Below are 25,777 nucleotides of genomic sequence, written 5' to 3' on the forward strand. Positions count from 1 at the left end.
ACGTTACAGAAGTTGCAGAATACATGCATCACCTTATGACATAAGTAACCTATTGGTGTTAGCTAAGACTGAGTATGGCCCCATGACACTGGTAGATGATGAAAGAATTTTTTTTTTTTAGAGATTCATCTGTTCCACTCCTGATGGTGGGACATCTTAAGCAAATGCTCCTTCTGACAAGAAATATGAGGTTAGAGGAGGAATACCACACTGTTACTAATATATTAACTTTATTACTTTAATAAAGGATCCCTTCCTGTAGCAACCAATAATAATGCCCCATTCCTTAGTCAAAGTTCTTAGCTACTCTGCCCACTGTGCTATCTACTAGAGATTCAATTGAATATAATCATTGTTGTGCAGGGTTAGCCTTAATATGTCAGCAGGAGCTTTTTCTGTTCTGAGAATTAGACAATCCTCAATTTTCATAGCAAAATTACATGAAAATGGGGTAAAATAAATAAAATGATTACAAAGTTGTTTTACTATGCATAACTAAACCTTGCATATTAAAATCTCAAGGTGTTTACTGTCCCATAAATAGGAGCAAAGAACCAGGAAGTCTGCTAGTACTGCTACCATGGATCACTGAAGGGCAAGTGTGTTAACATTTACATAGAAACCAAGAATCCAGCAGGACAATTTGAGTAATCTTCAGAATCTGTAGTACAACCCTGCAAGTCAAAGCAAGATAACAGCACCTGGAAACTTCTGTTAGAACTGTTCAGCAAAAATAACTCAAACCATTAATACAACCAAAAAATGGTTATTATTTTTGTTTTATTGGTAAATAAATAAGTACATCATATCTCCCACCATAACCAATAAAACGACAAATAGTTAAATGGCTACAAGGCAATCAGGAACAAAGTTCCACAGATCTGAGTCAAAATAGTCATCTGGCAATCTGGAATCAACCTGCCAATAGGAGAGGGTCAGCAACTTGATGCCTAATTAAAGGGACAGTGAACCCCAAAATTTTCTTTCATGGTTCGGATAAAAAAAATGCAATTTCAAACAACTTTCCAATTGACTTCTAATAACAAATTTGCTTCATTCTCTTGTTATCCATTGCACTACTGGCAGCTAGCTGAACACATCTAGTTAGCCAATCACAAGAGACAATATGTGCATGCACCAATCACCAGCTGGCTCCCACTAGTGTAGGATACGTGCATATTCTTTTTCAACAAGGAATACAGAGAGAACAAAGCACATATGAAAATGGAAGTGAATTAAAAAGTTTCTTAAAATGACTTGCCCTATCTGAATCATGCAAGTTTAATTTTGACTTTCCTATCCCTTTAACTAGCACTGTTTCCTCCATCTACTTTATTCACTTGTTTACTTAGGACTAGATTACAAGTGGTGTGGTATTTTTTTTGCGTAAGCGAAAACTCTGCTAGGATTTTAATTTTTGCGCTTGTTGGGTTGCATTCGTATTACAAGTTCCAAAAAAAATAAAAATATTTTGCGCTAGTGTTAAATAGCGCCAAAAAACTAACTTAAGTTTTTGCGTGTGCATGCATATATTCCCCCATAGAGATCAATGGAGAAAAAAAAAAGGGGAAAAAAACCCTAACCCCCGAGATTGTGCAAACACCATTGCCTTTTCTCATTCCCCATAGAAGTCAATGGAGAAAAAAAAATGTTAAAAAAAATAAACTTCCATTGCGCAAGCATAGCATATTCGCATTAGCAAATGTGAAATATCTACATTAAATACATTGTTAAAATCTTTATTAAATATGAATATTGCATAAATATGTTTTATTATGTTTTTATCTGTTAAATTGCAGATCTGATGTTTATATATGTGTACATATATATTAATGTTTTTATATGTGTATATATGACTGTAAATACATATATACACAAAAATACATTAAAATATATATATACACACACATACAAATACATCTTTAGCAATGTATGTGTCATTTGTCTGCCTTTTTTTTTCTTTCGAACATCTGAGATCTTCAATCTTTGAGCCCTTATAACTTTTTTTGTGCAGTATTTTTCTTAATTTTTTTATTAGACAGTGTTAATAGGAGTGTAACTACTTTGTAACATATGTTTGAAGTGTTTTGTGCAACTTTTTTGTTTTTGAAAACAGTTAACCACAGCTCTGAGTTTGTGGTAGGGATTGAAATGTAAAAGGGCAATTTCACTCCACTTGTAATATCAGCGAAATGAAAATGGCTCACAAAAAAACATTTGTTCTAGCCCAAAACTGTTTTGCGCCTCATTTGTAATCTAGCCCTTAGTTTTTTTTATATTGTTGGGAAAAGCCTTCTCGTCTGTAAACAATGTTCTGGTGTAATAAGACAAGAACTCATGATAAAACTTTTCTCACATTTATACATGAAAAGTTTTCTCAACTTTATGGATTTTCATGTGCCTTGTAAGATTTGATTGTCGAGAAAACAATTTCCCACATTCAGAACATGAAAATGCTTTCTCTCCTGTATGAATATTCAAATGTTGAATAAGATATGATTTCTGAGTAAAACATTTCCCACACTCAGAACACGAAAATGGTTTTTCTCCTGTATGAACTTTCTGATGTGTAAGAAGACTTGACTTCCTGGTAAAACATTTCCCACATTCAGAGCAAGAAAATGATTTCTCTCCTGTATGAATAATCTGATGATTAAGAAGAGTTGCTTTCTGAACAAAACATTTCCCACATTCAGAACATGAAAATGCTTTCTCTCCTGTATGTATTTGCTGATGGGTAATAAGATGTGATTTCTGAGCAAAACATTTCCCACACTGAAAACATATAAATGGTTTATGTCCTGTATGAGTTTTCTGATGTTTAATAAGATATGGTTTATTGCTAAAACATTTCCCACATTCAGAGCATGAAAATACTTTCTCTCCTGCAGAAATTTGATGTTTAATGCCTGATTGCTGGATCTGAAATTCCCCATGTTTTAAATATGGAAATCGATCATTGCCCACGTGGCTTCTTTGAGCTCTTGAACTCTTTTCTTGGCTAGATAGAGTCCTTCTCAATGATTTATCTGCTGTAAAGAAAAAAATGGACAGTAAAGTTCCAAAATGATACATTTTTTTCAGTTATTTTAAAACTGTCAAATACAGTTTGGTGGGTAAAATATAAAAAAATTCTACTCTAATATAACAATCATACTTACATTATTGTCAACATACTGTACACAACACTTGCTCACCGTTTAAATTAGTGCCTAAATTATTATTCATTTTGTCCCCCTTATTGATAGCATTGAAATCAACTGCAAGTAACCTTGGGGTTCTTTGAGTTTGCAATAAAATATATGGTCTTCAATTGTAGAATTCAGTTTATCAGGGATGGGTTTTTCAGAGAATTTTGTTTTCTGTAGACTTGGCTAAAGTGCAAACAATAAAAAACATGAAGATAGCACAGGAACAGTATTGTACAAATAAGCAAACCAAATCAACAAGTCAGTACTCCAAACCCATTTAACAATTCATTATAGTAATCCATTTAACCAGGTAAAACGTTTTTTTTTTTTAAATGATGGTTCACTCAGTAAAATATATTATGAAATAAGATGCTAGTGACAGTAGTAAGGTGCATCGCTTTCTTTTGGTATCAGCTTAAAGGGGTAGGAAAGTCAAAATCGAACTTGCATGATTCAGATATAGCATATAATGCTAAGACACTTAAATTCACTTCTATTTTCAAATGTGCTTTGTATTCTTGGTATCCCTTTTTGAAAAAGAATATGCACATGTCCTACACTAGTGGGAGCTGCTACTAACTGGTGCCTGCACACATTTGCCTTTTGTGATTGGCTGACTAGATGTTCCTTCAGCAAAGGATAACAAGAGAACTAAGCAAATTTAATAATGGAAGTAAATGGGAAAGTTGTTTAAAATTGTATGTTCTATCCAAATCATGAAAGACAATGTTGTGGTTTCCTGTCCCTTTAAGTTGTTAACATTTACAGAGCGAGTTTCTAACACTAGGACCCCGGTTTGAACTATATTCAGGAGAAATGTTTGCTACAGCTTTGTGTTGACTCATGCTGTTGTCTGTGTTTTTACATTCAGGGCCCGGACTATACTAATAAAGAGACCTTAACTGATGTGCAAGGAAAGAGCTCAATAAGTACTTTTTTAAAGTGCCCGCTTTGTTTACATTATGGTCGGCCATAATATATATTGATTTGTTTATAGGTTTGTGTTCTGTTACTACATTTAGTATCGGATGTTTTGAACACTGCACATTTTTGGTAATAAAGCATTATTCTAGGAACTAACTTCTACACACAGATACAGAATGCCTAAATCTAGAGTGGTCGGAGGACAACTCAATATTGTTTACAATGCCAAAGACTTTTACCAAAGAGAATATGAATTGCCAACCTGTTGTACTAAGCCTCATGTTGAAAATGACTATACTGTATTGTAAGGCATATCATGTACAAGTATGTGTGTGTGTATTTTCTCTTTCTCAGCAATAAAAAAAGATATTTAAAAAAACAAACAAAAAAAAACACATTGTTTTAATAAGAATGCAGCCTTTATGTCTCACTTTAGCATGTGGTAACTGTTTGGATGCTATCGCTTTTATTCCTTTCGGATATCATTTAACCAGGTACTCAAGATGTTATTCAGAAGAAGTTATTCACATCTACACAAGTAAAGGACACACAAAGGAATATTAATGGATTCAGGATAAAACCAGATGAGTTTGGTAGGTGTAAAAAAGGAGTTTAACAGCTATGTAACTTATTTAAAAGGGACACTAAACCCATTTTTTTACATGATAAAAGTAGAGAATATAATTTTAAACAACATTCCAATTTACTTCTATTATCTAATTTGCTTCATTCTTTAGATATCCTTTGTTGAAGAAATAGCAATGCACATGGGTGAGCCAATCACATGAGGCATCTTTGTGCACAATAGAATGAAGAAAGAAATGCTGGGAGTCCACTTGAAGAATTTATATCAAATTTAGCTTTTATTGTTGCACATTAAAATTCATGTGATAAGCATATCCCTGTGCCTCACAAACAGGATTACGCGTTTCGGTTGAACACCATACTCATAGCCATTAAAAGTGCATATACAATTGTGGCTTAAAAACCTTAACACTGCTCTCTGATTGGTTAGGGTAAAAAAGGTACACCTGAGTCATCAAACTTAACCCTTTGGAGCTATACCAGTTATTCATAGTATACATTGAAAAAACATATCTTTGCAAGACTATAGTTGTTAACTCTACACAAAAACTACTATCTCACTCATGGTTATTTCCAGTAGACATACTATGCCTTGCTAGTCGCTATGAACAGAATATGTGTGATGTTATTTACCAATAACAGTATGCTCGCTTAGTAGAAACTATCATATACTGCTTTATAACAAATTGAAATAAATTAAGTGCAACTATGGTTATTAATGTCAACTACCCCCTTAAAAGTATAAATAAACTCATGGGTAAAGAAACCCTGAAAGGTTATTATAGAGCTTTCATGTAGAAATGTGGGGGTTATTTTAAAGTGACAAGATTGTCAATATAACATGACAATTTATCAGAGTATCAAATTAACAAAAAAACAAAAAGCAAAAAAAAAACATAATTTATGCTTACCTGATAAATTTATTTCTCTTGTAGTGTATCCAGTCCACGGATCATCCATTACTTGTGGGATATTCTCCTTCCCAACAGGAAGTTGCAAGAGGATCACCCACAGCAGAGCTGCTATATAGCTCCTCCCCTCACTGCCATATCCAGTCATTCGACCGAAACAAGACGAGAAAGGAGAAACCATAGGGTGCAGTGGTGACTGTAGTTTAATTAAAATTTAGACCTGCCTTAAAAGGACAGGGCGGGCCGTGGACTGGATACACTACAAGATAAATAAATTTATCAGGTAAGCATAAATTATGTTTTCTCTTGTTAAGTGTATCCAGTCCACGGATCATCCATTACTTGTGGGATACCAATACCAAAGCTAAAGTACACGGATGATGAGAGGGACAAGGCAGGAACTTAAAAGGAAGGAACCACTGCCTGTAGAACCTTTCTCCCAAAAACAGCCTCCGAAGAAGCAAAAGTGTCAAATTTGTAAAATTTTGAAAAGGTGTGAAGCGAAGACCAAGTCGCAGCCTTGCAAATCTGTTCAACAGAGGCCTCATTTTTAAAGGCCCAGGTCGAAGCCACAGCTCTAGTAGAATGAGCTGTAATCCTTTCAGGGGGCTGCTGTCCAGCAGTCTCATAGGCTAAGCGTATTATGCTCCAAAGCCAAAAGGAGAGAGAGGTTGTCGAAGCTTTTTGACCTCTCCTATGTCCAGAGTAAATGACAAACAGGGCAGATGTTTGACGAAAATCTTTAGTAGCCTGTAAGTAAAACTTCAAGGCACGGACTATGTCCAGATTATGCAAAAGACGTTCCTTCTTTGAAGAAGGATTAGGACACAATGATGGAACAACAATCTCTTGATTGATATTCCTGTTAGAAACCACCTTAGGTAAAAACCCAGGTTTGGTACGCAGAACTACCTTGTCTGAATGAAAAATCAGATAAGGAGAATCACAATGTAAGGCAGATAACTCAGAGACTCTTCGAGCCGAGGAAATAGCCATCAAAAATAGAACTTTCCAAGATAAAAGTTTAATATCAATGGATTGAAGGGGTTCAAACGGAACTCCCTGAAGAACTTTAAGAACCAAGTTTAAGCTCCACGGGGGAGCAACAGTTTTAAACACAGGCTTAATCCTAACCAAAGCCTGACAAAATGCCTGGACGTCTGGAACTTCTGCCAGACGCTTGTGCAAAAGAATAGACAGAGCAGAGATCTGTCCTTTTAAAGAACTAGCTGATAAGCCTTTGTCCAAACCCTCTTGGAGAAAGGACAATATCCTAGGAATCCTAACCTTACTCCATGAGTAACTCTTGGATTCACACCAATAAAGATATTTACGCCATATCTTATGGTAGATTTTCCTGGTGACAGGCTTCCGAGCCTGTATTAAGGTATCAATGACTGACTCGGAGAAGCCACGCCTTGATAGAATCAAGCGTTCAATCTCCATGCAGTCAGTCTCAGAGAAATTAGATTTGGATGATTGAAAGGACTTAGTATTAGAAGGTCCTGCCTCAGAGGCAGAGTCCATGGTGGAAGAGATGACATGTCCACTAGGTCTGCATACCAGGTCCTGCGTGGCCACGCAGGCGCCATCAGAATCACCGATGCTCTCTCCTGTTTGATTTTGGCAATCAGTCGAGGGAGCAGAGGAAATGGTGGAAACACATAGGCCAGGTTGAAGAACCAAGGAGCTGCTAGAGCATCTATCAGCGTTGCTCCCGGGTCCCTGGACCTGGATCCGTAACAAGGAAGCTTGGCGTTCTGGCGAGACGCCATGAGATCCAGTCTGGTTTGTCCCAACGATGGACCAGTTGAGCAAACACCTCCGGATGGAGTTCCCACTCCCCCGGATGAAAAGTCTGACGACTTAGAAAATCCGCCTCCCAGTTCTCTACGCCTGGGATGTGGATTGCTGACAGGTGGCAAGAGTGAGACTCTGCCCAGCGAATTATCTTTGAGACATCTAACATCGCTAGGGAAATCCTGGTTCCCCCTTGATGGTTGATGTAAGCCACAGTCGTGATGTTGTCCGACTGAAATCTGATGAACCTCAGTGTTGCTAACTGAGGCCAAGCTAGAAGAGCATTGAATATTGCTCTTAACTCCAGAATATTTATTGGGAGGAGTTTCTCCTCCTGAGTCCACGATCCCTGAGCTTTCAGGGAGTTCCAGACTGCACCCCAACCTAGAAGGCTGGCATCTGTTGTTACAATCGTCCAATCTGGCCTGCGAAAGGTCATACCCTTGGACAGATGGACCCGAGAAAGCCACCAGAGAAGAGAATCTCTGGTCTCTTGATCCAGATTTAGTAGAGGGGACAAATCTGAGTAATCCCCATTCCCACTGACTCTGAGATGCAGGCGCGCAAATGGCACTATGTCCATTGCCGCTACCATTAAGCCGATTACTTCCATGCACTGAGCCACTGCCGGGCGTGGAATGGAATGAAGGACACGGCAAGCATTTAGAAGTTTTGATAACCTGGACTCCGTCAGGTAAATTTTCATCTCTACAGAATCTATAAGAGTCCCTAGGAAGGAGACTCTTGTGAGTGGTGATAGAGAACTCTTTTCCACGTTCACTTTCCACCCATGCGACCTCAGAAATGCCAGAACTATCTCTGTATGAGACTTGGCAATTTGAAAGCTTGACGCCTGTATCAGGATGTCGTCTAGATACAGAGCCACCGCTATGCCTCGCGGTCTTAGAACTGCCAGAAGGGAGCCCAGAACCTTTGTAAAAATTCTCGGGGCAGTGGCCAACCCGAAGGGAAGAGCTACAAATTGGTAATGCCTGTCTAGAAAGGCAAACCTTAGGAACCAATGATGATCTTTGTGAATCGGTATGTGAAGGTAGGCATCCTTTAAGTCCACTGTGGTCATGTACTGACCCGCTTGGATCATGGGTAGGATGGTCCCAATAGTTTCCATTTTGAATGATGGAACTCTGAGGAATTTGTTTAAGATCTTTAGATCCAAGATTGGTCTGAAGGCTCCCTCTTTCTTGGGAACCACAAACAGATTTGATTAAAATCCCTGTCCTTGTTCCGTCCGCGGAACTGGATGGATCACTTCCATTACTAGGAGGTCTTGCACACAGCTTAGGAATGCCTCTTTCTTTATCTGGTTTGCTGATAACCTTGAAAGATGAAATCTCCCTTGTGGAGGAGAAGCTTTGAAGTCCAGAAGATATCCCTGAGATATGATCTCCAACGCCCAGGGATCCTGAACATCTCTTGCCCACACCTGGGCGAAGAGAGAAAGTCTGCCCCCCACTAGATCCGTTTCCGGATAGGGGGCCGTTCCTTCATGCTGTCTTGGGGGCAGCAGCAGGCTTTCTGGCCTGCTTGCCCTTGTTCCAGGACTGGTTAGGTTTCCAGGCCTGTCTGGAATGAGCAACAGTTCCCTCTTGTTTTGAAGCGGAGGAAGTTGATGCTGCTCCTGCCTTGAAATTTCGAAAGGCATGAAAATTAGACTGTTTGGCCTTTGATTTGGCCCTGTCCTGAGGAAGGGTATGACCCTTGCCTCCAGTAATGTCAGGAATAATTTCCTTCAAGCCAGGCCCGAATAAGGTCTGCCCCTTGAAAGGAATGTTGAGTAATTTAGACTTTGAAGTCACGTCAGCTGACCAGGATTTAAGCCATAGCGCCCTATGCGCCTGGATGGCGAATCCGGAATTCTTAGCCGTTAGTTTAGTCAAATGAACAATGGCATCAGAAACAAATGAGTTAGCTAGCTTAAGCGTTCTAAGCTTGTCAATAATTTCATTCAATGGAGCTGTCTGGATGGCCTCTTCCAGGGCCTCAAACCAGAATGCCGCCGCAGCAGTGACAGGCGCAATGCATGCAAGGGGCTGTAAAATAAAACCTTGTTGAATAAACATTTTCTTAAGGTAACCCTCCAATTTTTTATCCATTGGATCTGAAAAAGCACAACTGTCCTCAACCGGGATAGTGGTACGCTTTGCTAAAGTAGAAACTGCTCCCTCCACCTTAGGGACCGTCTGCCATAAGTCCCGTGTAGTGGCGTCTATTGGAAACATTTTTCTAAATATAGGAGGTGGGGAAAAGGGCACACCGGGTCTATCCCACTCCTTGCTAATAATTTCTGTAAGCCTTTTAGGTATAGGAAAAACGTCAGTACACACCGGCACCGCATAGTATCTATCCAGCCTACACAATTTCTCTGGAATTGCAACTGTGTTACAGTCATTCTGAGCAGCTAATACCTCCCCAAGCAATACACAGAGGTTCTCAAGCTTAAATTTAAAATTAGAAATCTCTGAATCATGTTTCCCCGAGTCAGAGATGTCACCCACAGACTGAAGCTCTCCGTCCTCATGTTCTGCATACTGTGACGCAGTATCAGACATGGCTCTAACAGCATTTGCGCGCTCTGTATCTCTCCTAAACCCAGAGCTATCGCGCTTGCCTCTTAATTCAGGCAATCTAGATAATACCTCTGACAGGGTATTATTCATGATTGCAGCCATGTCCTGCAAGGTAATCGCTATTGGCGTCCCTGATGTAATTGGCGCCATATTAGCGTGCGTCCCCTGAGCGGGAGGCGAAGGGTCTGACACGTGGGGAGAGTTAGTCGGCATAACTTCCCCCTCGACAGAACCCTCTGGTGATAATTCTTTTATAGATAAAGACTGATCTTTACTGTTTAAGGTGAAATCAATACATTTAGTACACATTCTCCTATGGGGCTCCACCATGGCTTTCAAACATAATGAACAAGTAGGTTCCTCTGTGTCAGACATGTTTAAACAGACTAGCAATGAGACTAGCAAGCTTGGAAAACACTTTAAAACAAGTTTACGAGCAATATAAAAAACGTTACTGCGCCTTTAAGAAACACAAATTTTCCCAAATTTTGAAATAACAGTGAAAAAATGCAGTTACACTAACGAAATTTTTACAGTGTTTGTAATAAGTTAGCAGAGCATTGCACCCACTTGCAAATGGATGATTAACCCCTTAATACCAAAAACGGAATAACAAATGACAAAAACGTTTTTTAAACAGTCACAACAACTGCCACAGCTCTACTGTGGCTTTTTACCTCCCTCAATACGACTTTTGAAGCCTTTTGAGCCCTTCAGAGACGTCCTGGATCATGCAGGAAGAAGCTGGATGTCTGTGTCTGTAATTTTTGCTGTGCAAAAAAAGCCAAAATAGGCCCCTCCCACTCATATTACAACAGTGGGAAGCCTCAGGGAACTGTTTCTAGGCAAAATTCAAGCCAGCCATGTGGAAAAAAACTAGGCCCCAATAAGTTTTATCACCAAACATATGTAAAAAATGATTAAACATGCCAGCAAACGTTTTAAAATACACTTTTATAAGAGTATGTATCTCTATTAATAAGCCTGATAGCAGTCGCTATCACTGCATTTAAGGCTTTACTTACATTACTTCAGTATCTGAAGCATTTTCTAGCAAATTCCATCCCTAGAAAAATATTTTAACCGCACATACCTTATTACAGGAAAACCTGCTATTCCCCCTCTGAAGTTACCTCACTCCTCAGAATATGTGAGAACAGCAAAGGATCTTAGTTACTTCTGCTAAGATCATAGAAAATGCAGGCAGATTCTTCTTCTAAATACTGCCTGAGATAAACAGTACACTCCGGTACCATTTAAAAATAACAAACTTTTGATTGAAGAAATAAACTAAGTATAAAACACCACAGTCCTCATACGACCTCCATCTTAGTAGAGAGTTGCAAGAGAATGACTGGATAAGGCAGTGAGGGGAGGAGCTATATAGCAGCTCTGCTGTGGGTGATCCTCTTGCAACTTCCTGTTGGGAAGGAGAATATCCCACAAGTAATGGATGATCCGTGGACTGGATACACTTAACAAGAGAAACACAGTACTGAGGCTAACACCAATAATTAATAAAGTCTGGAGCTTAAAAATCCAGAACATCTCTTGGCGTGATTAAGTTTGAAATTTATCACCCCCTCTCTTGGATTCTTTGATAGGTTCTATAACCATCCATTTTAGAGTGCAACTTTTACCTTCATGTTTAGTCACAAAGTGTTGTACCAGTGGGATACCACATGTGCCCACCTTGATGGTAGAAAGATGCTCCCGTATTCCGGAGTGTACCTCCCTTGTTGTAAGACCCATGTTCTGCAGTCTACACTGGATACACCACAGTTCAGACAAGACCCTACTTCGAAAGTTTCCCCTGTAACAAAGGAGCTAAAGGTAGTGGAAATGTGCACATGCTCACAAGCCTTGCATTGACGATATCCACACCTGTATGTTCCTTTTGTAGTCAGCCAAGATGACTGAGTGGCAGCTCTTGGTTTACTTAGTTGGGACGGATATACCATGTTACCTATGGTCTTGTTCCTGCAGTAGGAAAATCTGCAGTCGTCTTTCACCATGTCTGCCAGACAGTCATCTGCTGCCAAAAGACCATAATGTTTACGGACAATCCTGCATATATCATTGTACTGTGCAGAATAGTCTGTTACAAAGGTCACTCCCTTAGAGCATTTCTTAGTCTGACTTTTCTCCTGTAGCAGTGCCTGTCTGTCAATAGTAATTACTTCATTACTTGCTCTGCATATGACCTTATTGCTGTATCCTCGTTCACACAGCTTCTGTGTCAAAATATCTGCATGTTTCCTATAGCTATTAGCCGTGGTACAGTTCCTTTTGAGCCTAATAAATTGGCCCTTGGCTATAGAATAGGGCACATGCCCCGGGTGATAGCTGCTCGCATGGAGCAGACTGTTCCCAGAGATGGGCTTTCTGTAAACTTGGGAGACAATACAACCAGAGGTTTCCCCCTTGAGATGTAAATCGAGGTAATGGATACTGTGGGCATCAAAAACATGGGTGAATCTCAGACCCAATTCATTGGTATTAATTCATTTCACAAAATTCAATGCCTCTTCCCCACTTCCTACCCAGATCAAAATCAGATCAACCCATAAAAAGGTTGGCGTAAGTGGGCACAAATTTTGCGCCCATAGCCGTCCCACGCCTCTGCAGGTAGAAAGACCCCTCAAATTAAATATAATTATGAGTGAGCAGGAAGTGGGTAACCTGAAGCACAAAAGCTCTTCTCATGGGGTATGGAAGAATATAAAAGCTACAACATCAATGGTCAACCACCTAGACCCCTCTGTCAACTCTAGGTTCTCTATTACATTTAGTATATGCTTGGAATCTCGAATGTAGCTAGGAAGATTTTGTACAAGGGGCTGGAGGAGATCATCTAACCATTTGGACAAATGTTCTAACATTGAGCCTATGGCGCTCAGTATTGGTCTGCCTTGCACATTCAGCAGCGACTTATGCACCTTTGGTAGATGATGAAAAATCGGAGTTACCAGATATTCTACATATAGATATTGCTTAGTCGTTTTATCTATGAAACCTTGTTCACAAGCATCATCCAAAAGATGCATAAGCCGCCGCTGAAAGATCCAAGTAGGGTCCTGATTCAGGGTTTCATACCCTTCCTCACCGCCCAACTCTCGTTGAGCCTCTTCAATGTAGGCAGACCGATCCATGACTACCACCGAGCCGCCTTTGTCGGCTCGCTTAATCACCAAATCATGGTTAGTACTTAAGGTGTTTAATGCTCTTTGCTCCTTTACAGTTAAATTAAAGTTGGCTGGTCTCTTATTGGTGGATAGTTCCCTCAAATCTCTTTCTACTCTGTTGTAGAAGGTCTCAATTATCTTTCCCCTACTGTGTATTGGATAGAAGGTTGAGCGGTTCCTGTAGCTTTTCATTTTGGATCTCTCATGCGAAACCCCTATGTCAATCTGTTCCCTTTCTAAGTTTTCAAGCGCTATCACATCACAGGTCTCATGAAAGCTCAGATTTACATTGCTAGTTCCTGATGCTTCATGTAATGCATTTATTGAATCGGACAACAATGGTCCCTGAGTAATATCTTCATTAGACCTTGAAAAGTGCTTAAGCAATGTGACATTTCTAACAAATTTGTTGAGATCAAGCATGGTTTTAAATAAATTAAAATTGACTGTGGGTACAAATCCTAATCCAAGGCCAAGTACCTTAGATTCATCTTTAGTCAAAATGTGGGCAGAGGGGTTAATAACTAGGAAGGTTTGTACTTCGAAGGTGCTTATATCTGTCTGGTGGGGTACCTCCCTCTCTGGGGTACAAAGTTCCCCTGTTCCCTCCCCCTTCCATGGGGTGTTGTGCAACCTGAAAAACTTGCTCAAATTGTTCAATATCCTCATCCCTATCTCTATTCACGGCACTTGACACTAGGGCTGAGTGATTGTGTTGTGGTTTGTAATTTGGTTGTGGTTTGTATTGCTGTGGTTGGTACTTCTTTGAATGTTGAGAGTGAAAGGTTTTCTTGGGGGCCTGTGTGTTGCCAGGTTTACCTATATTTTTATTAAAGTTTGTGTTACTTTGTAAGGTTACTTGTGCAAAATCATAACCATCTGATTGACCACTGTCTTACCCTGATTCTGCTTCACTGTCATGATTTACACCTGTACCTTTAAGGATACCTGACACCAGTTGCCATCTGTATAAAAACCCCACCCTCAGATCACTCATTGCTTAGTAATTTTTGACTACATCAGTCATTTACCTTAGCCTCTCCTGGAATTATTACTACAAGTCTTTGGACCATTGCTACAATTCGTTTCTACTTTGTTGCAAATTTCTAAAGTTACAAGTTCCATCTCATTCCAATTTCGTTCTCTGAACGAACAGTATTCAGCTTTCTCGCAACTGACAGTTTCACAAGCTAATCACGCTGTCTACCGCAGCTGTCTGTGTTACCTTCGGAGCCGGAGTCCGTGGTGACGTCACCCGCCATCTCAGCTGTACCTCTTACCATCGGGAAGCCGCAGCACACGCTTGTTACACACGCTCTCCTAGCGTGTTCCAAATTCGATCCTCAACTCCTTCAGGCTAATCCAAAGCGGTAACAGTAAGCATTTACCTCCGGTATCGATACTTTTACTTCCTTGACTCCGGACTTTCTCTCTCTGGTACAGTTAACCTAGTTGGTTTATTTAATATTTGCCTGTTAACATCCATACTTTCTGCCTTAACAAATTATACATTTACTTGTAAAATTCATCACAAGGTTTTTATTTATAACATAACCTGCCAAACTTGTTGCCACCTATTGGCTATAGGTTATGATTATGATAAGTTAACCTAATAGTAATGGTAGGATTGTTGCCTTAATAAATGAAACCATTTTCATTTAATTCCATTTCCTTCCTAAGTCAGCAATTCTTCCACACTCCTATAATTTTGAAAGTGATACTATATTTATTACAAGATACTTTTATCTACAGTTGGATTCACAATCTATCCTTATATCTCTCCTTACAGGGAAATATAGGATCTTGACTGAAACCTGACATTAATTACTAAGCCTACACAATGAATCCAGTAGATATAGTGACGCATGTTCAGACATTAACTGAAAAGGTAGAGACAATTACACAGGCACTAAATACTCTGCAACATGAAAATTCATATCTTAAAGCCTACATAAAAGAAATTGCTGACAAACAAATAACTACTCATGCTTTAGAACCTAATGTTAGCCCACCTGAGCATTTCCAGGGAGACAGAAAACATTTCAGGGAATTCAAGAATGCTTGTTATTTGCTTTTCTCACTAAAACCTCTCACATACCCCACAGATCAAGTCAAAGTCCTAACAACTATCTCTTATTTAAGGGGGGAACCTCGCATATGGGCTAACACATTTTTTGAAACAAATGATCCAATACTACATTCCATAGAATCTTTTTTTAATGCCATGTCACAATTGTATGAAGATCCCTATAAGCAGCTCACAGCTGAAAATGGTATGAGAGCATTAAAACAACTTAAAAAGCCTGTAGAGGATTATATAACTGAGTTTAAAAAATTTTCTAAGGACAGTGGTTGGAATGATTTATCGTTAAAAAACCAGTTCAGGTTAGGACTATGTGATTCACTTAAAGATGAATTGGCAAGAGTTGAATTGCCAGACACCTTGGAAGGGTTAATTAATCTCTCAATTAGCCTAGATAGACGTCTTAGAGAACGTAGATCTGAACGTAGTTCCAGTGATTTTACCTTTAGACGTCCAAACCTTACAATACCCTCCTCACAAAAACATAATTTATGCTTACCTGATAAATTCCTTTCTTCTGTTGTGTGATCAGTCCACGGGTCATCATTACTTCTGGGATATAACTCCTCCCCAACAGGAAATGCAAGAGGATTCACCCAGCAGAGCTGCATATAGCTCCTCCCCTCTACGTCAGTCCCAGTCATTCGACCAAGAAACAACGAGAAAGGAGTAACCAAGGGTGAAGTGGTGACTGGAGTATAATTTAAAAGATATTTACCTGCCTTAAAACAGGGCGGGCCGTGGACTGATCACACAACAGAAGAAAGGAATTTATCAGGTAAGCATAAATTATGTTTTCTTCTGTTATGTGTGATCAGTCCACGGGTCATCATTACTTCTGGGATACCCATAACCAAAGCAAAAGTACACGGATGACGGGAGGGATAGGCAGGCTCATTATACAGAAGGAACCACTGCCTGAAGAACCTTTCTCCCAAAAATAGCCTCCGAAGAAGCAAAAGTGTCAAATTTGTAAAATTTGGAAAAAGTATGAAGCGAAGACCAAGTTGCAGCCTTGCAAATCTGTTCAACAGAGGCCTCATTCTTAAAGGCCCAAGTGGAAGCCACAGCTCTAGTGGAGTGAGCTGTAATTCTTTCAGGAGGCTGCTGTCCAGCAGTCTCATAGGCTAAACGTATTATGCTACGAAGCCAAAAAGAGAGAGAGGTAGCAGAAGCTTTTTGACCTCTCCTCTGTCCAGAGTAAACGACAAACAAGGAAGAAGTTTGGCGAAAATCTTAGTTGCCTGCAAGTAGAACTTGAGGGCACGAACTACATCCAGATTGTGTAAAAGACGTTCCTTCTTTGAAGAAGGATTTGGACACAAGGATGGGACAACAATCTCTTGATTGATGTTCCTGTTAGTGACTACCTTAGGTAAGAACCCAGGTTTAGTACGCAGAACTACCTTGTCTGAGTGAAAAATCAGATAAGGGGAATCACAATGTAAGGCTGATAACTCAGAGACTCTTCGAGCCGAGGAAATAGCCATTAAAAACAGAACTTTCCAAGATAACATTTTTATATCAATGGAATGAAGGGGTTCAAACGGAACACCCTGTAAAACGTTAAGAACTAAGTTTAAACTCCATGGTGGAGCAACAGCTTTAAACACAGGCTTGATCCTAGCTAAAGCCTGACAAAAGGACTGGACGTCTGGATTTTCTGACAGACGTCTGTGTAACAAGATGGACAGAGCTGAAATCTGTCCCTTTAATGAACTAGCTGATAAACCCTTTTCTAAACCTTCTTGTAGAAAAGACAATATCCTAGCGATCCTAACCTTACTCCAGGAGTAACCTTTGGATTCGCACCAGTATAGGTATTTCCGCCATATTTTATGGTAAATCCTTCTGGTAACAGGCTTCCTAGCCTGAATCAGGGTATCAATAACCGACTCAGAAAAACCACGTTTTGATAAAATCAAGCGTTCAATTTCCAAGCAGTCAGCTTCAGAGAAGTTAGATTTTGATGTTTGAATGGACCCTGTATCAGAAGGTCCTGTCTCAGAGGTAGAGACCAAGGCGGACAGGATGACATGTCCACTAGATCTGCATACCAAGTCCTGCGTGGCCAAGCAGGTGCTATTAGAATTACTGATGCTCTCTCCTGTTTGATTTTGGCAATCAATCGAGGAAGCAGCGGGAAGGGTGGAAACACATAAGCCATCCTGAAGTTCCAAGGTGCTGTCAAAGCATCTATCAGAACTGCTCCCGGATCCCTGGATCTGGACCCGTAGCGAGGAAGTTTGGCGTTCTGGCGAGACGCCATGAGATCTATCTCTGGTTTGCCCCAACGTCGAAGTATTTGGGCAAAGACCTCCGGATGAAGTTCCCACTCCCCCGGATGAAGAGTCTGGCGACTCAAGAAATCCGCCTCCCAGTTCTCCACTCCCGGGATGTGGATTGCTGACAGGTGGCAAGAGTGAGACTCTGCCCAGCGAATTATCTTTGATACTTCCATCATTGCTAGGGAGCTTCTTGTCCCTCCCTGATGGTTGATGTAAGCTACAGTCGTGATGTTGTCCGACTGAAACCTGATGAACCCCCGAGTTATTAACTGGGGCCAAGCCAGAAGGGCATTGAGAACTGCTCTCAATTCCAGAATGTTTATTGGAAGGAGACTCTCCTCCTGATTCCATAGTCCCTGAGCCTTCAGAGAATTCCAGACAGCGCCCCAACCTAGTAGGCTGGCGTCTGTTGTTACAATTGTCCAGTCTGGCCTGCTGAATGGCATTCCCCTGGACAGGTGTGGCCGATGAAGCCACCATAGAAGAGAATTTCTGGTCTCTTGATTCAGATTCAGAGTAGGGGACAAATCTGAGTAATCCCCATTCCACTGACTTAGCATGCATAGTTGCAGCGGTCTGAGGTGTAGGCGTGCAAAAGGTACTATGTCCATTGCCGCTACCATTAAGCCGATCACCTCCATGCATTGAGCTACTGACGGGTGTTGAATGGAATGAAGGACGCGGCATGCATTTTGAAGTTTTGTTAACCTGTCTTCTGTCAGGTAAATCTTCATTTCTACAGAATCTATAAGAGTCCCCAAGAATGGAACTCTTGTGAGAGGAAAGAGAGAACTCTTCTTTTCGTTCACTTTCCATCCATGCGACCTTAGAAATGCCAGAACTAACTCTGTATGAGACTTGGCAGTTTGAAAGCTTGAAGCTTGTATTAGAATGTCGTCTAGGTACGGAGCTACCGAAATCCCTCGCGGTCTTAGTACCGCTAGAAGGGCACCCAGAACCTTTGTGAAGATTCTTGGAGCCGTAGCCAATCCGAATGGAAGAGCTACAAACTGGTAGTGCCTGTCTAAGAAGGCAAACCTTAGATACCGGTGATGATCTTTGTGGATCGGTATGTGAAGGTAAGCATCCTTTAAATCCACTGTGGTCATGTACTGACCCTCTTGGATCATGGGTAAAATTGTCCGAATAGTTTCCATTTTGAACGATGGAACTCTTAGGAATTTGTTTAGAGTCTTTAAATCTAAGATTGGCCTGAAAGTTCCCTCTTTTTTGGGAACCACAAACAGGTTTGAGTAGAACCCTTGTCCTTGTTCCGACCACGGAACCGGATGGATCACTCCCATTGTTAACAGATCTTGTACGCAGCGTAGAAACGCTTCTTTCTTTATCTGGTTTGTTGACAACCTTGACAGATGAAATCTCCCTCTTGGGGGAGATAATTTGAAGTCTAGAAGGTATCCCTGAGATATGATCTCTAGTGCCCAGGGATCCTGAACATCTCTTGCCCAGGCCTGGGCGAAGAGAGAGAGTCTGCCCCCTACTAGATCCGGTCCCGGATCGGGGGCTCTCGGTTCATGCTGTCTTTGGGGCAGCAGCAGGTTTCCTGGCCTGCTTGCTTTTGTTCCAGGACTGGTTAGGCTTCCAGCCTTGCCTGTAACGAGCAACAGCTCCTTCCTGTTTTGGTGCAGTGGAGGTTGATGCTGCTCCTGTTTTGAAATTCCGAAAGGGACGAAAATTAGACTGTCTAGCCTTAGCTTTGGCCTTGTCTTGAGGTAGGGCGTGGCCCTTACCTCCCGTAATGTCAGCGATAATTTCTTTCAAACCGGGCCCGAATAAGGACTGCCCCTTGAAAGGTATATTAAGTAATTTGGACTTAGAAGTAACATCAGCTGACCAGGATTTTAGCCACAGTGCCCTGCGTGCCTGTATGGCGAATCCTGAGTTCTTAGCCGTAAGTTTGGTTAAATGTACTACGGCCTCCGAAATGAAAGAATTAGCTAGTTTAAGGACTCTAAGCCTGTCCGTAATGTCGTCTAGCGTAGAGGAACTAAGGTTCTCTTCAAGCGACTCAATCCAAAATGCTGCCGCAGCCGTAATCGGCGCGATACATGCAAGGGGTTGTAATATAAAACCTTGTTGAACAAACATTTTCTTAAGGTAACCCTCTAATTTTTTATCCATTGGATCTGAGAAAGCACAGCTATCCTCCACCGGGATAGTGGTACGCTTAGCTAAAGTAGAAACTGCTCCCTCCACCTTGGGGACCGTTTGCCATAAGTCCCGAGTGGTGGCGTCTATTGGAAACATCTTTCTAAATATTGGAGGGGGTGAGAACGGCACACCGGGTCTATCCCACTCCTTAGTAACAATTTCAGTTAGTCTCTTAGGTATAGGAAAAACGTCAGTACTCGCCGGTACCGCAAAGTATTTATCCAACCTACACAGTTTCTCTGGTATTGCAACAGTGTTACAATCGTTGAGAGCTGCTAAGACCTCCCCTAGTAGTACACGGAGGTTCTCCAATTTAAATTTAAAATTTGAAATATCTGAGTCCAATCTGTTTGGATCAGAACCGTCACCCACAGAATGAAGCTCTCCGTCCTCATGCTCTGCGAGCTGTGACGCAGTATCAGACATGGCCCTAGCATTGTCAGCGCACTCTGTTCTCACCCCAGAGTGATCACGCTTGCCTCTTAGTTCAGGTAATTTAGACAAAACTTCAGTCATAACAGTAGCCATATCTTGTAATGTTATCTGTAATGGCCGCCCAGATGTACTAGGCGCCAAAATATCACGCACCTCCCGGGCGGGAGATGCAGGTACTGTCGCGTGAGGCGAGTTAGTCGGCATAACTCTCCCCTCGCTGTTTGGTGAAATTTGTTCACATTGTACAGATTGACTTTTATTTAAAGTAGCATCAATACAGTTAGTACATAAATTTCTATTGGGCTCCACCTTGGCATTGGAACAAATGACACAGATATCTTCCTCTGAGTCAGACATGTTTAACACACTAGCAAAAAACTTACAACTTGGTTATAATCTTTTTTAGCAAAAAACGTACTGTGCCTCAAAGAGGTACTAACGATTAAATGACAGTTGAAATAATGAACTGAAAAACAGTTATTGCATCAAATTTTAAAACAACACAACTTTTAGCAAAGGTTTGTTCCCATTAGTAAAAAACAACACTAATTAAATTTGTACATAAGAAAAACAAAACAACGTTTTTTATACACAGTCACTATAAGAATTCTCACAGCTCTGCTGAGAGAATTTACCTCCCTTCAAAGAAGTTTGAAGACCCCTGAGATCTGTCAGAGATGAACCGGATCATGCAGGACATATAAAAGTAGCTGACTGGAATTTTTTGATGCGTAGCAAAGAGCGCCAAAAACGGCCCCTCCCTCTCCCACACAGCAGTGAAGAGAAACGAAACTGTCACAATTAAAGCAAAAAACTGCCAAGTGGAAAATAATGCCCAAACATTTATTCACACAGTACCTCAGCAATGTAAACGATTCTACATTCCAGCAAAAACGTTTAACATGAGAATAGTTATTAAAAGGATTAGTGACCTTAACACAGTAGTTCCGGTGAAATACCATCCCCAGAATACTGAAGTGTATACATACATGTCATTTTAACGGTATGGCAGGCTTTTCTCATCAATTCCATTCAGAAAATAAAAACTGCCACATACCTCAATGCAGATTCATCTGCCCGCTGTCCCCTGATCTGAAGCCTTTACCTCCCTCAGATGGTCGAGAACAGCAATATGATCTTAACGACTCCGGTTAAAATCATAGTAAAAAATCTCTGTCAGATTCTTCCTCAAACTCTGCCAGAGAAGTAATAACACGCTCCGGTGCTATTTTAAAATAACAAACTTTTGATTGAAGTCATAAAAACTAAGTATAATCACCATAGTCCTCTCACACATCCTATCTAGTCGTTGGGTGCAAGAGAATGACTGGGACTGACGTAGAGGGGAGGAGCTATATGCAGCTCTGCTGGGTGAATCCTCTTGCATTTCCTGTTGGGGAGGAGTTATATCCCAGAAGTAATGATGACCCGTGGACTGATCACACATAACAGAAGAAATACACGTAGTCAAACATTTTCCACACCTGAGGCTATGGACATAGGATTTATAAAAGGGCCACTTAATCCTCAAGAAAAACTCAGAAGAAAGGGGTAAGGAAAAACACATGAACACCTGTTATAATGTACAAAGTTCCAGATCTACAAACTGCTCACTCACACTTATTTTGCAGTGGGAGAACCAACGAGTAACCTCCAAGGCGATCATTGACTCAGGAGCCAGCACTAATTATATGGATTTGAATTTCACTATATTAAATAAAATACCACTTATAAAGAAGACAAATCCAGTGTTGCTCAGAGTTATTGATGGTAGTCAAATATCATCCGGCCCTATCTCACATCACACTATACCTATAAAAGTGTCTATAGGGGGAACACATATTGAATATGTGTCCTTTGACGTTATTCCTTCTCCCATATATCCTTTGGTTTTAGGTTACTCATGGCTAAATTTACATGATCCCACTATATCTTGGAAAACCTCTGATGTTATATTTTCTTCTGATTATTGTAAAACAACCTGTATATCCAGTCATTACATTTTACAAACTGAGCATATTAACATACCATCTGAATACTCTGAATTTTCTGACGTATTCTGCAAGAGAGAGTCAGAAAATCTTCCTCCCCATAGGAAGTATGACTGTCCTATAGACCTTGTTCCTGGGGCTGATATACCATGTGGGCATATTTTCCCTCTTTCCAAAAATGAATTAGAGTATTTAAAATATTACTTAGAAGAGAATCTTCGTAAGGGGTTTATAAGACCATCAACCTCTCCAGCTGGAGCTGGAATGTTCTTTGTCAAGAATAAAGATGGCACAATTAGACCCATAGTGGATTACAGAGAACTTAATCGTAGAACTGTAAAAAACAGGTATCCACTACCCCTAATTCCAGAATTAATCGAAAGACTTGAGGGGGTTTCATACTTTACTAAATTAGACCTGAGAGGTGCATATAACCTCATAAGAGTAAGACAAGGAGACGAATGGCTCACTGCTTTCCGTACGCGTTACGGACTGTACGAATATACAGTGATGCCATTCGGGCTTTGCAATGCGCCCGCCACCTTTCAGTATCTAATAAATGATGTGTTTAAAGATCTGTTAGATATATATGTTGTCATTTATTTAGACGACATACTTATATACTCAAAATCTAAGTCAGATCATATAAAACATGTTCGCACTGTACTCTCTAGGTTACGTCAGCACCACTTGTATGCAAAGCCAGAAAAATGTATCTTTAACTCCAATAGTATTACTTTTTTGGGTTATGTAATTTCTCCTGAAGGAATAGATATGGAAAAAAATAAAATAACAGCTATCTTGGAATGGCCTACCCCTACTTCCAAGAAACATATACAGAGGTTTATGGGGTTCGCAAACTTTTACAGAAAGTTTATTAAAAACTTTGCTCATATCTCTAAACCCCTCACTAGCCTCACAAAGAATAACATCAAATTCCACTGGTCTGAGGAAGCACAAAAAGCATTTGAAACATTAAAACATAGATTCACTTCCGCACCTATTCTGTCATACCCTAACCCCTCATTACAATACGTCATTGAAGTAGATGCTTCAGACTACGCTATTGGAGCAGTTCTGTCACAAAGACAGAGTTTAAAACACCCACTACATCCTGTTGCTTTCTTTTCACGGGTGATGTCAGAATCAGAAATCAATTATGCAATAGAAGAGAAGGAACTTCTAGCCATTAAGGCCTCCTTTGAACACTGGAGGCATCTGTTAGAAGGAACCACTTTACCCATTTTAATATACACTGACCACAGGAACTTACAATACTTAAAAACAAACAGAACTCTTACAGCTCGCCAGGTGCGATGGAATCTATTCTTCAATAGATTTAATTATTTAATAACTTATAGACCTTCTAACAAAAATTTGAAAGCAGATGCACTCTCTAGAATACCAGATAAACCTTTTTCTCAAAATGCTCATCACTCAATAATTCCTCATGATAACATCATAGGTCTCACAGAGGATATAACTAGCCTATTAAAAACACATCTAGTATCAGATTCTGAATTACCTAAAACACTAGTAACATTGGGAACCAATGGTCTTTATTATCATGACAACCTTGTATATGTACCACACACATTAAGAGAGAAAATTCTGTATAACTATCACGACACTCCTTTAGCAGGTCATCCTGGAATTTCAAAAACTACAGAATTGATTACCAGGCATTTTTGGTGGCCTAGTATGAAAACTGATATTACTGACTACATAAGTTCTTGTAAAATATGTACAGTCTCCAAGACACAACACCAACGTCCCACAGGGCACTTACTACCTTTACCTATACCATCACGACCTTGGACTGACATAGCACTAGACTTTATAGTAGAATTACCTAGGTCTTCCAATCATACAACCATATTGGTTGTTGTCGATATCTTCAGCAAGATGGCACACTTCATTCCTACCACTAAATTACCAACCTCTTCAGAAACAGCTCAGCTTCTTATACATCATGTCATCAAATATCATGGGTTACCACTTAGTATAACATCAGATCGTGGAACCCAATTCACTAGTAGATTTTGGCATGAATTATGTAAAACATTGAAAATACGCCGTCGGTTAAGCACCTCTTTCCACCCTCAGACTAATGGGCAGACGGAGAGGACTAATCAATGGCTTGAGCAGTTCTTACGCTGTTTCATTAACAACAAACAGGATAACTGGTCATCTCTGTTAACATATGCGGAATTTGCATACAACAATTCTGTGAATAGTACCACTAAGTTCTCACCCTTCTACATCAACTACGGGTTCCATCCCATATTTCACCAGGAAGATTTACAGGATAGTTCTTGCCCACAAGTCAATGACTTAATCAACACCATATCTGATACGTTCACTACAGTAAAAGACAATATTGCTCACTCTAAGACTTTGCATAAACTCTACTATGATAGAAAACATTTACCATCGCCAAATTATCAAATCGGGGACAAAGTCTGGTTATCAACACATAACTTGAGGTTACCATATCCGTCCCGTAAATTGTCCTCCTTATTCATTGGTCCCTATTCTATTAAAGCAATAGTGAATCAAAATGCTGTTACTCTTTCATTGCCTGACAAATTCCGAATACACCCCACGTTCCATGTATCATTATTGAAGCCTTACAAGTCTACACGGAATGACGATTCCATACCTAAGGATCCTGATATACTTCATGATGTGGACTTGGAATATGAGGTCGCCTCTATTAAAGATTCTCGTCGTCATGGGGGACAACTTCAATACTTAGTACATTGGAAGGGTTATCCGGATGAGGACGATTCCTGGGAACCTGCTACGAACCTCTCTGCACCCCGTTTGGTTTCTTTGTTCCACAGAAGAAATCCTGATAGACCCAAACCATGATCCCCGGAGTGGATCTTTGAGGGGGGAGTTCTGTCATGATTTACACCTGTACCTTTAAGGATACCTGACACCAGTTGCCATCTGTATAAAAACCCCACCCTCAGATCACTCATTGCTTAGTAATTTTTGACTACATCAGTCATTTACCTTAGCCTCTCCTGGAATTATTACTACAAGTCTTTGGACCATTGCTACAATTCGTTTCTACTTTGTTGCAAATTTCTAAAGTTACAAGTTCCATCTCATTCCAATTTCGTTCTCTGAACGAACAGTATTCAGCTTTCTCGCAACTGACAGTTTCACAAGCTAATCACGCTGTCTACCGCAGCTGTCTGTGTTACCTTCGGAGCCGGAGTCCGTGGTGACGTCACCCGCCATCTCAGCTGTACCTCTTACCATCGGGAAGCCGCAGCACACGCTTGTTACACACGCTCTCCTAGCGTGTTCCAAATTCGATCCTCAACTCCTTCAGGCTAATCCAAAGCGGTAACAGTAAGCATTTACCTCCGGTATCGATACTTTTACTTCCTTGACTCCGGACTTTCTCTCTCTGGTACAGTTAACCTAGTTGGTTTATTTAATATTTGCCTGTTAACATCCATACTTTCTGCCTTAACAAATTATACATTTACTTGTAAAATTCATCACAAGGTTTTTATTTATAACATAACCTGCCAAATTTGTTGCCACCTATTGGCTATAGGTTATGATTATGATAAGTTAACCTAATAGTAATGGTAGGATTGTTGC

The 25,777-nt window shown here is 40.3% G+C and overlaps 1 protein-coding gene across 2 annotated transcripts in view; it reads right to left on the reverse strand.

The window, feature by feature from the left end:
• Positions 1-761: 761 nt before the first annotated feature.
• Positions 762-25,777, reverse strand: part of LOC128657386 (gastrula zinc finger protein XlCGF17.1) — a 101,561-nt gene continuing 76,545 nt past the window's right edge. The window contains exon 6 of one of the 2 annotated variants that reach the window (XM_053711718.1): positions 762-3,029. In XM_053711718.1, coding sequence (XP_053567693.1) covers positions 2,359-3,029 — 671 coding nt within the window. In that variant the 3' untranslated portion in view covers positions 762-2,358. Of the gene's footprint in view, positions 3,033-25,777 lie in introns of both variants that reach the window. The other variant, XM_053711717.1, reaches the window with a different exon arrangement.

The sequence above is a fragment of the Bombina bombina genome, chromosome 4 (genome assembly GCF_027579735.1).
Source record: "Bombina bombina isolate aBomBom1 chromosome 4, aBomBom1.pri, whole genome shotgun sequence".
Taxonomy (NCBI): Eukaryota; Metazoa; Chordata; class Amphibia; order Anura; family Bombinatoridae; genus Bombina; species Bombina bombina.